We start from the raw sequence: 12,163 nt of genomic DNA, 5'->3' as shown, positions 1-12,163 counted from the left end.
GCTTGAGCCCAGGAGTTTGAGGTTGCTGTGAGCTAGGCTGACGCCACAGCACTCTAGCCCGGGCAACAGAGTGAGACTCTTTCTATTTTTAGTAGAGATGGAGGCGGCGGGGGGGTCTTGCTCTGCTCAGGCTCGTCTCGAACTAACCTCCAGCAATCCTCCTGCCTTGGCCTCCAGAATGCTGGGATTACAGGCATGAGCCACTGCACCCAGCTGAAAAAAAATTTTTTTTCCTTCCGATTTATTAGCGTGTGCTTTAAGTTTGTGGTATAAACATTAATTTGAGCTGGGTGCACTGTTACACTCCTATAGTCCGAACTACTGAGGAGGCTGAGGCAGGAAGATCGCTGGAGCCCCCGAGTTCCAGACCAGCCTGGGAATAAATACATACATATATACATTTATACAAACTGTTAACGTGGAATGCCTGAAGGAGTAATGACTGGACAGGATATTGGGACGAATTTTTAAAACACAACTTTTGTTCATTTGAAAGTAAAGACAAGCGGCTCTATAAATATTGTAAGCAGTGAAACAGTAACAGTATCTCTCAGGGTTATGAGAAGAACTGAAAGTTCCATATGAAGGATATGAAGGGGACATGAGATTAAGATAGCTACAAAAAGACCTTTACAGATTAAGCTGGCGGCTTCTAAATTATCCGATCTAAAACAAGGAATTTAAGTACTTTGGGTTTCTTCCAGCCTTTAAGTTGTTTCGTTCAAGTCTAAAATATTTTGTTGCTAATAGCCCTTTTATATAGCACTAATGATCACACTCAAGTGCAAGGATATTTAAAGTCCTCAGAATTGTGTGTGTGTAATCACAAAATTTGGTATGGAATATTTTAATTTAATCTCACAGAGGAGTGTTTGTATAACATTTGGGGAAAAAAGATATTTGGCTTCCATAATTGAGATGCATTATAACACTGTTTTTAAGATGCCATATTATACTTTCAGTTCTAATAAATAACCTATATGCAGAAATTTGCTTCTACAAATACTACGTTGATCTGCAATTTTTTTTTCTTTTATTAATTTTTTAGAACACTTCAAGGAACAAATTGTTTTTTCTAATAGGCACTGTTTTTAGCTTTTTTCCTTTAGCTTATGCCAGATGCAATCTACAGTTCTTTTAGATCAGTTATATTATTTGGCAAATGCCCATAGTTAAATGATACAAGTTTTCTTCACCTTTTGAATAACTTTTTTATGAAAGTGTAGGATTTGTGATCTATGTTTGAGTAAACAGTGCACATAGTTATTTACTTAGAGGTCAACACCCTGGATCTCTTTCTAGTTCTATAGGGAAGAGATCTGTGTGGGAAAGCAAGATTGTAGATTTCTAGACTCTAGCACATGGTGCCTTGTGCATAATTGGCATTCAGTAAGAATGAATAAATGAAACACATGGAGGAATTTTGGTAAATGTGAGTAAAATGTGAAAATTTGGGCAAGTCTACTGACTCCTTAATGTATTTGGTACTTCTCTGCATTTGGAAGGGTGTAAATCCCTTAGTGGAAGTAGAAGATTTCAAAGAATGCTTTCTGGTACACTATTTTCTGATCTTTTCTACCAACAGGCTCCTGTTTGGATTAAATCTGCCCAACTGCTGCTGTGTCATGGCCCTGGTAAAGTCAGGTGTCCCTAGGTTTAGAGCCATGACCCCTGTTCTCCTCTCCTCCTGCCAGTCTGTGATAATGTTCTTTGGGAAATACAGGGATGGATAATAAAACATGGCTTTATTGCTTCCCTTGGGACCCTAAAATATGAACTGGAAGACAGCAAAGAGACAGACATATACAGTTAACTATAACACAATGATAATAATAGCCTAAACTTACATATTTAGCCTATACAATGTGCCAGGCACTATTGGTATTTTAAATGTATTAGCTTACTTGTCCACACAAAAGTCTTACGAAGTAGGTATTCCTATTTTCCCCATTCTACAGATGAGGAAACTGAGGCACAAAGAGATTAAGTAACTTGAACAAGGGCATACACCTAACAAGGATTGGAGTAAGGACTTAAACCCCAGATATCTTGTTTCAGAATCCTTTAAATACTATATCAAATAACATGAAGAAGAAAGGTAGTGATTAGAGATGAAAATTATGACAGCAGGAACTCAGGAAGGCAAGATTAACTGGAAGTAATGAGGAGGCATCAGATGGAGTTTTATAAAGGAACTGGGCATCGTAGCATGAGTGGTTTCTAAAAATGTAAACAGCTGTATTGAGATATAATTTACATACTATAAAATTTACCTATTTAAAGTATACATTTCTATGGGGTTATTTTTTAGTTTGTTTATAGGGTTCTGCAGCCATCACCACTATCTAATTTTAGAACATTTTTGTCTCCCTTAAAAGAGACACTATACCAATTAGCAGTCAATTCCCACCTCCTCCCATCCTCCAGCCTTAGGCAACCACTCGTCTACTTTCTGTCTCCATATATTTTTGCTTATTCTGGACATTTCATGTAAATAGAATAAATAGAATTGTAAATGACTTCTTTCACTGAGCATAAGGTTTTCAGGGTTCATCCATGTTGTAGCATGTATCAGTACTTCATTCCTGTTTATTTTCAAATAATATTTCATTGTATGGATACTATTCTACATTTTATTTATCCATTCATCATTTGATGGATATTCGAGCTGTTTCCTTTAGTTTTTTTTGCTATTATGAATAATGCTGCTGTGAGCATTTGTGTATAAGTTGTCACAGTGGATGTACGTTTTTATTGCTCTTGGGTATATACCTAGGGGTGGAATTGCTGGGTTATGTGGTAACTGTATGATAACCTTTTTTTTTGAGACAGTCTCGCTTTTGTTGCCTCGGCTAGAGTTAGTGCCGTGGCGTCAGCCTAGCTCACAGCAACCTCAAACTCCTGGGCTCAAGCGATCCTCCTGCTTCAGCCTCCCGAGTAGCTGGGACTACAGGCATGAGCCACCACACCTGGCTAATTTTTTATTTCTATTTTTAGTTGACTTGCTAATTTATGATAACCTTTTGAAGAACTGCTAGACTGTTTTCCACAGTGCCTGCATCATTTTATATTACCTTCAGCAGTGTGTGAGGGTTGCAGTTTCTCCACACTTGTTGCTGTCTTTTTGATTACAGCCATGCGAAGTAATGGGTGAATGGCATTTTAACAGGCAAAGAGTAAGAATTCAGGGTTGAAGTTTCTGGCGTGGATGTACAGGTCAGGCCCAAGGAATAGTGAATAATCCACTGGGTAAGTGGAAAAACATAGAGAAAGGATGACCCTGGCAAGATGGCTTGAGGCCAGATCCTGGAGGGTCTTGCGTATAATGATGGTGAAGTGTTTGGACTTTATTCCACAGGCACTTTGACCTAGAAAGTGGCTTGATCTGAACTGTATGGTTGATTGATAACTCTGGCAAGGGAATAGAAGATGAAGTGAGGGAATAGGAGATTAGAGGTAGGGCAGCCCTTTAGAAACCTGTTGGCCATCATCCAGGAGACAGAAGATGGTGGTGGTAACAGCAGGAGGGGAAGGAGGAGAGGAAGTCAAGAGAGAGGACATCGTTGAATCAACAGAACTTGCAGCTGATTGGGATGAGAAAGGTGGATGCAGTTGAAGTTTATACTAGTTCCTGGGGCAGATGACTAATACCATTGACCATAACTGGAAATGGAGGAGAGGAGAAGGTTGGGAGGAAAGAGTGGATAATGAATTTGATGTTAGATATGTGGCATTGGGGATGTTTAAGGGATGAGTGGAGAATGACCAAGACAGTCATCTCCATACTTTCTTTGGTCACATGTACCTCCTAAAAGAAGCTTGGAAAACTGTACCACTTGTACATTTTTGACTTGACACCTAAAATTTCTCAATATCAGTTTAAATAAAGAGAATGTGGTCCCTTGTAAGTATCAACATTTTAAAACAAAGTTATTACCTTGCTTGTTAAAATGTATCCAGTGGAGTACAAATGCAATAGCAATTTTGTGCCCACTATCATCCATTTACAAGACACATTAAAAAACTTAAAACTCTTTAATAGATAGTGTACCTTTTCTGTTTTTTCTTTGAACTCATATTTTCCTTTTATTTCTTCCCACAGAATTTTATCCTAAGGTAATTTTTTTATGCATTAAATCTTGTTGCTTATTCTATCATACTTATCTGTAAGAAAAATATATATATAAATTAAAATTTGTTTTTTAATTTTCTATACCAAAATTCTCTGTGTAGATGCTCCTTGACTGTGGGATTATATCGCCGTAAACTCATTGTAAGTTGAAAATATCATGTCAAAATTCATTTAATACACCTAACTTACCGAACATCATAGCTTACCCTAGCCCACCTTAAACATGCTCAGAACACTGACATTAGCTTACAATTGGGCAAAATCATCTAACACAAAGCCTATTTTATAATAAATTGTTGAATAGCTTATGTAATTTATTGAATACCATACTGTGAAAGTGAAGAAACAGAATGGTTATATGGGTACTCAGTACTATTTCTACTAAATGTACCATTCTAAAAACAAAAAATCATTAAGTCAAACCATTGTACATGGGGTATTGTCTATATTGAATTATTGCAATCATTAGTATTAATAGTACATAATTGATTTGAATAGCATAAAAATATTTTGAAAATAATTCTTAAACATAAATTTTGATTGGAGAATATATCTTAATGAGATAGAACTTGTTATTTTTAAGTTAGTTCACATCTACGGACAAATTGAGTCAGCTCATATTTCTTATTTGTATAGTTGTAAGCACTAAGAACGTTGCTCACATAAACAAGTAGATGGAAACGGAAGGCATTTTATATAGCAGTAACACTCAATTATTTGAATTTCTTCTGGCATATATGCCAAAATGACATAATGATCTGTCATCAAAAATTACTTTTAATGATCTGTTAGCTGACAGCTCAATTAGGTCCTTCAAATTTTGTGGTAAACAAAGAATTATAAACTATCTGACTGGCAAAATAAGCAAGATCAATGGTTATTCTCTTTATTTTTTCTGGAAAATATATCCTAAGCTTTGCAAGACTTATCTAATGACTATTAAGTATTCTTATTATTCTTTCAACAAGAACCCTGTATGCTGTATCCAATATATTTGGTAGAGTTGGGGAAATCAAAATATTGTTAGTTTCAGTACACCTTTCCTAATATAGTGTTTTTGAGAGAATGTTTTTATTGTGTGATATGCTTTTAAATACAGTTTTGTCAAAACTTTGTGGCTGCAGACTAGCTCTTTCCAATAATGGGAAATGACTACTATATAACCTAATTGAAATCAATCAGCCAAATTAGATTTCTTTTCTTTCTTTCTTTTCTTTTTTTTAGTAGAGGCAGGATCTCACTCTGTCACCCAGGTTGGATTACAGTGGCACAATCATAGTTCCCTGCAGCCTCCAACTCCTGGGCTCAAGCGATCCTCCCACCTCAATCTCCCCGAGTAGCTGGGACTACAGGTGTGCACCACCACACCTGGCTAATTTTAAATTTTTTATAGTGATGGGGTCTCACCTTGTTGCCCAGGCTGGTCTCGAACTCCTGGGCTTAAGTGATCCCACCTTAGCTCCCAAGTAGCTGAGACTACAGACACATACCACTGAACCCTGCTGACTTCATCTTTCAATTCACATAAACAATTTAGTACATATCCCCATGACAACTATCTCGGTCGTGAAAGCAACAAGAGCTGAGCATAAGTTGTCTCCGTTTCCTCACACATCACTTTCAAGTGACATGAGTTTGACACCCAGAACCTGATAATATTCACTATCCAGTACAATATTTAACATTCAGTATACTCTTAGTCAAGAAATAATGGAATCCAATGTTGTGTTTTTTTCATATTTATTGAGATATAATTCCCACACCATAAAATCCACCTATTTACAGGATACAATTCAATAGGGCTTTTTGTATTTTCACAGAATTGCGCAACCATCCCCAATATCTAAGTTTAGAATTTACAGTTTTCCTCACCCCAGTAAGAAACTTATGGGAGAAGAGCCCATAGGAATATAAAGTTGCAAGCAGTAATTGCTGACCCGTTAGCAATTACTCCCCATACTCCCCCTCTTGTTCGTGCTTGGCTTCTTTGACTGAGCATAATGTTTTCAAGGGTCATCTGTGTTGTAGCATTGATCCGTGTACTTCATTCATTTTTATGGCTGAATAATGTTCTACTTCTTCTTTATCCATTCATCAATTGATGGGAACTCTCCGTAACTAGATATTTGGTAATTCCAAACATCCTATTTTCCTACAGAGTAAGATTTGTTACATGTAATAAAAATCTAAGGGTCTATTAACTTTTTCATTATAACAAATTGTATGAATATTGCTTTTAGTTAGTTACCCACAGTCCTTTTTTGGTAGAGATATTTGTCTTGGTTTTAATTGGATTTGTGATCTACAACTTTATGTTCTAATCTCTTGTCATTTTATTATTTTTAGTAAAAGTAATTTGTTTGGCTAAATTAACCAGTAAACAGTTCTAAGTTTTTTCAATTATGTCACAAATCAAAAATTTTAAATTATGTGCCAGATGTTTTTAATAACAGCTTTGTTGGGATATAATCCACATACCATACAATTCACATTGTACAATTCAATGTTTTTAGTATATTCAGAGTTGTACAACCATCACCATAGTTGAGAACATTTCATCACTCTCCAAAAACACACATGTCCATTAGGAGTCCAATCTCATTTTCCCTCACATCCCTCCTAACAGCCCTAGGCAACCACTAGTCTAATTTCTGTATACAGATTTGCCTACTCTGGACGTATCATAGTAATAGAATCACCCCATATGTCATCTTTTGTGACTGGCTACTTTTACTCAGCATATTTTCAAGGTTTATTGGTGGATCATATTCCATTGTTAGGTGTGCCCCATTTTCTTTAACCATTCATCAGTTGATGCATATTGGAGTTTCCATTTTTGACTATTGCGAATAATGCTGCTAGAGATGATTTAAAGCGCATGGGAGGGTGTGCATGGGGTATATGCAGACACTACACCATTTTACATCAGGGACTTGAGCATCCTTGGATTTAGGTATCCAAGGGGGTCCTGGAACCAATCACCTATGGATACCAAGAGATGACTATGCACGTAAAAATTGAGAATCTGGATTCCTTTAAAATTATCTTTGCTCATATACCCTTAGAACATCTTTGTAAACCCCTAGGGGTATAGACACCCTAATTTTAGACCACTGGCCTAAAAAGATGTTGAAATGTGGTTTGGAACTCTGAAAAGAGGTCTAACCTGAGGGCAAAATTTGAGACTTATAGGAATGAAATATGGGTGCTGTTCAAAGCCATGAGAGTGCTGAAGGAGATATTAATAATATAGGAGAAGAAGAGAAGAGAGCCAGGTATGGGGGGGGGGGCCGGTAATTCTCAAGGGATAAACAAAGGCAGAAGAGAAGGAGATGGAGAAATGAGAGACGTAAGTGGAGAAGAGCCCATAGGAATATAAAGTTGCAAGAGCTGATAGAGGGTTTTCAGTAAGGATAACCGGCAAGGTGGAGTATGGAGAGGTCAGAGAGAGTGAGGTCTGAGAGACCAGCCATTGCACAGACCAAATGCAGGGGAAGATTACTGCTGCCTATCGCATGGACCCATCTAGCTTGGATTTAGATACAAAAACAGAAAGCTACTAATTTTATTTCCCACCTTTTCTCCCTCTGATCCGCGCCCCTGTATACAGGCACCCACCTACGTTTTTATCTATCACCCCAAACATGGAGATGTCTTTGTGCTCTACCTAAACTCGTTCCACAGTGTTATCTCTCCTCCTGTGGATTGGATATAGCTGAAACTTGGAGCAGTGGAGCATAGAGACCCTATAAAAATTTCCTGACCTTTCTTTAGTTTAAAAGTTTTGAAAAAAATAATTGTAGTAAAATGGTAGTGGCAAAAGTCAGAACAGAAGTGATAAGAATTGAAATTGGATGTGTGGTTAGTTGGTTGGGGACATAAGTATAATATCTTTTGAGAAACTTGCCATTAGAGGGAAAGAGAGAAGTGGAGTAGAAGATAGGGTCGAGAGACGCTTTTGTTGTTTTTGGAATAAGTGTTCCTAGAACATATTCAGAGATAGAAGGAAAGAATTCACAGAAGAGGCTGAAAATATGAGAAAGGAGATATTGGAGAGAACGTGCTCCCTAAGGAAATGGGAGGCAGGAAATGAGATGCCAAGAACACTAGACCAGAGGAGGAGGAGCACATCTGTCCCAGAGTCAGCCACATTCCCTTTAGGGAACAGAGCAAAAATAAAGTTATCCATGATCTGTAGGGCTTTCGCTCCTTCTGCTGCCCTGCAATCAGCTCTTTATATACATAGTCAAAATTTGGGAATGTTCTTGGCCTAAAAATATGCATATATTTCCTCTGTGATTTTCTTAATCTTTTAAATAATGTTCTAGCCATCTCTGCTTTTAATCAGCCTCCAAGATGAGGCTTGTCTTTCCTACATTTCTCTTCTACAGTCCTAATTTTTTGTCATCTAGTCTCACAGATATTCTGTCTTTATCACCATTCTTTTCTTTAACCCTAACTTCCATTTCAGTATAAGCTGCCAATGACAATGTTCAACTGCAGTCAACTTGATAATTAGGCTTGCATTGTGGAAAATCAGTGCTTAATTTTCAAAGATGGCTGTCTCAGTCAGTTTGGGCTGATGTAACAAAACACCATAGACGGGGTGCTTAAAATTTTTCTCATGGGTCTGGAGGCTGGGAAGTCCGAGATTAAGAGTGCTGGTAGATCTCATGTCTAGTGAAAACCCTCTTCCTGGTTTGTAGATGGCAGTATTCACTTTGTATCCTCACATGTGGGGGAAGAGGAATCCAGCAAGATCTCTACTTATAAGAGCAACAGTCTCATACATGACTCCACCCTCATGACCTAATTACCTCCCATAGGCCCCAACACCTAATATTATACTATCACATTAGGGGTTAGGATTTTAGGGGGATACATTTAGTCCATAACAATGGCTAAAGCTGTATTTTCTCATAATGATTAAATTTTATGTTTGGGACCTCTTTTAGGTTTAGCATGAGCTTTAACAGACATAATCTGAAATACTATGTATTACCAAAAAAGCCTAAAAAGGTGGCATTTGATTGCTTAGACTGGATCAGAAAGCATCACCCACGTGAGTACAGCCAAGTAATGAATTATGTCTAGAAGTAATAGATAAATGTCTTTTTAGTACCACAATGGGATATGTAAAATTGCATATTAAACATGTCTTTTTGCATTATGACAGCACTAACTTGCTATTTATAGAGAATATTGAGACTCTCTCACTTCTGGAAATTATAAAATCTCATTTGGTTTGATAACAATAAACCCTAACAAAAAATATATTAAGTACTCCCTCCTACACACTTATATTTCTTGAATTCAATGTCTTTTCTCTGGCTTCCATAAGAGTATGAATTATACAGCTTTTTGTTTTAGTGCCTTCTCCCAAGTGTGTCTACCTTTGAGTTATGTTAACTAAAATGAGATTCTGAAATTCATAGCAGTTTTCCACTTTCTACTTTTCCATGCAGATTTTTTTTGTAAACTCTTCTATAAATATTTTATTTTTAAAAAATTAGTATACATGTTTGTGTGAACAAATCAAACAATACAGAGATATACCAAGAAAAATCCTGTGATCTCCCTTCTCAGGCCCACCTCCCCCAGGCGACTAATATAAATAGCTTAATGTATATTTCTATACTTTTGGCTCTGTCACAGAGAGATGACTTTTTCTTTAATGTCTTTTATTTTCTGGTTTTAAATATAGCATACACAAAAAAATAAATATACATGCTCATTAAAGAAAATTTAGAAAGCAAAAAAAGAAACAACGAGCTAAGTTAGTGTTGTCATTTTGGCTTTCTAACTTCTAATATTTTTATATGCATTTTTCTTTCCGTTAGCTTACCATGTGTACAGTGTTTCTACCCTTAACCTGCTTTACATCTTGAGCATTTTCCCATGTCTTTTAAAAATTTAGAAAACACTTAGGATAGTTATAGTATATTTTATTTCACAATTTCCTTTCTTAATTATTTCCCTAATGTTGCCCATTAAAATCTTTCTAATTTTTAAATTTAGAAACAAAACTTTTCGCTTAAGTTATCGTGAGGCTGAAAAGGGGTGCCTGCCTGCTTTCTAGCCAGCATGGAATAGAGCCCAGGGTTTGTCCAGATCTACCTCACGAGTCATTATTAGCAGGAACAGGATTAAAGCCATGTCTCATTTCCAGTGCATATGAATTCCTTGCTTGAATTATTGTGCCTGTGTGATCTTTTAACACCATAAAAACACTATGGAGATCTATTTATGGCTCATAGGTTTCTAAGAACATAATGTAAATTGTGTTGTTATTTATGTTAAAAGTCCTCATTTCTCAATATTGTTTTGGTTTCTTGACAGATGACTCAGGGATAATTTATTGCCTTTCCAGGCGAGAATGTGACACAATGGCTGGCACGTTACAGAAAGATGGTCTTGCCGCTCTGGCGTACCATGCTGGCCTCAGTGACTCTGACCGAGATGAGGTGCAGCACAAGTGGATTAATCAGGATGGCTGCCAGGTAACATTTTTTAAAATAAACAAATAATAGAAACAGTCTTCTATAGTATATAAGCAAACATATACATGTAGAATGCAAATTGTTTTTACCTTAACGGTAGTAAACATCAAAATAAGACTAAATTTTAAAAATTTTTTTATTGAGATGTAATTCACATGCCATAAAATTTACTCTTTCAAAGTATACAAGTTAGTAGTTTTTAGTATATTTGCAAGATTGTACAACCATTACCACTACTAATTCCAGAACATTTCAATACCCCAAAAAGAAACTTCACACCCAGTCACTTCCTTCAAATCCCAGTCCCTGGCAACCACTAATCTACTAACCACTATTAATCTGTCTCTATAGATTTTCCTATTGTATACCTTTCATATAAATGAAGTCATATAGATATATGGTCTAAGGTTTATCTATATTTTACAATATATCAGTATTTCATACCTTTTTATGGTCAAATAATATTACATTATATGGATATACTATATTTTGTTATCCACTCATCAGCTGGTTAGACATTTGGGTTGTTTCTACATTTTGGCTACTATGAATAATGGTTCTGTGAACATTTGTGCATAAGTTTTTGTGTGGACATATGTTTTCGGTTCTCTTGGGTAGATATCTAGGAATGGAATTGCAGGGTCAAATGATAATTCTCTGTTTAACTTTTTGAGGAACTGCCAAGCTGTTTTTCAAAGTGGCTACATAGTTTTACATTTTCACTAGCAGCAACATATGAGGTTCCAATGTCTCCACTTCCTCACCAATGCTTGTTATTTTCCATCTTTTTAAATATACCACCCACCTAGTGGGTGAAAAGTGTTACATCTTTGTGATTTTAATTTGTATTTCCCTAATAACTAATGATGTTGGGTATCTCTTTTCAAGATAGCTAATTTGCTCCCACCCTGGTGGGTCAAGAGGGAAGTTGAAATTGTACTTGAGCCTGACTTTGTTAAAAATATATATATAATAAAAAGAGGAAGAAGAAAGAAAAAGAAGAGGGAAGCTGAGAACACTCTAGGCATCTCATATTGTAGCAGATGCCAGCCTTGGATAGATAAAAAAAAAAAAAAACCTATTTACCCTGAAGATTCAGAGGAAAAATATTTCTCAAAATTATTTTCTACCGGGAAAACAGACAAAAAGTTTAAAGGTTATCAGGCTATTGTCCTCACAAAGATGGAAAAAGACTTGATTTATATGAACTGGAAACAATTTTCCATAAGAAGATGACAGGCTGAGATAAAGGAAGAAACAAAAATGCAGTTTATCCAAATAAGAAAAGCAAAACTAATAGCAGAATTATGTATCAAGACACAAATAGGATGACTCAGTACAGACAGTCAAATCAGTGCTGTAGTGAATAATCTGAGAATGTGAGGGGGGGAAAAATGGAAATGATATTTGTTGGCAATGGGAGGTAAGGATTCAGCTTAAGAATAGTACCTGTACCCAAGGAAGAACACAGGATAGTTGAAACAGGTAACAGTAGTCAAATGTATTATAAATAAATACATAACGTGGCCGG

At 36.3% G+C, this 12,163-nt stretch overlaps 1 protein-coding gene across 2 annotated transcripts in view; it reads left to right on the top strand.

Annotated features, from left to right (window-relative positions):
- Positions 1–12,163, top strand: part of BLM (Bloom syndrome, RecQ helicase-like) — an 84,186-nt gene that overhangs the window by 39,529 nt on the left and 32,494 nt on the right. For both annotated transcript variants that reach the window (XM_012643779.1, XM_012643778.1), the window contains exons 13-14: positions 9,088–9,194; positions 10,472–10,632. In XM_012643779.1, coding sequence (XP_012499233.1) covers positions 9,088–9,194; positions 10,472–10,632 — 268 coding nt within the window. The remainder of the gene's footprint in view (positions 1–9,087; positions 9,195–10,471; positions 10,633–12,163) is intronic.

Source organism: Propithecus coquereli, unplaced genomic scaffold (assembly GCF_000956105.1).
Source record: "Propithecus coquereli isolate 6110/MARCELLA unplaced genomic scaffold, Pcoq_1.0 Scaffold20, whole genome shotgun sequence".
NCBI classification, from domain to species: domain Eukaryota; kingdom Metazoa; phylum Chordata; class Mammalia; order Primates; family Indriidae; genus Propithecus; species Propithecus coquereli.
This window is presented reverse-complemented; position numbering and strand designations above follow the sequence as displayed.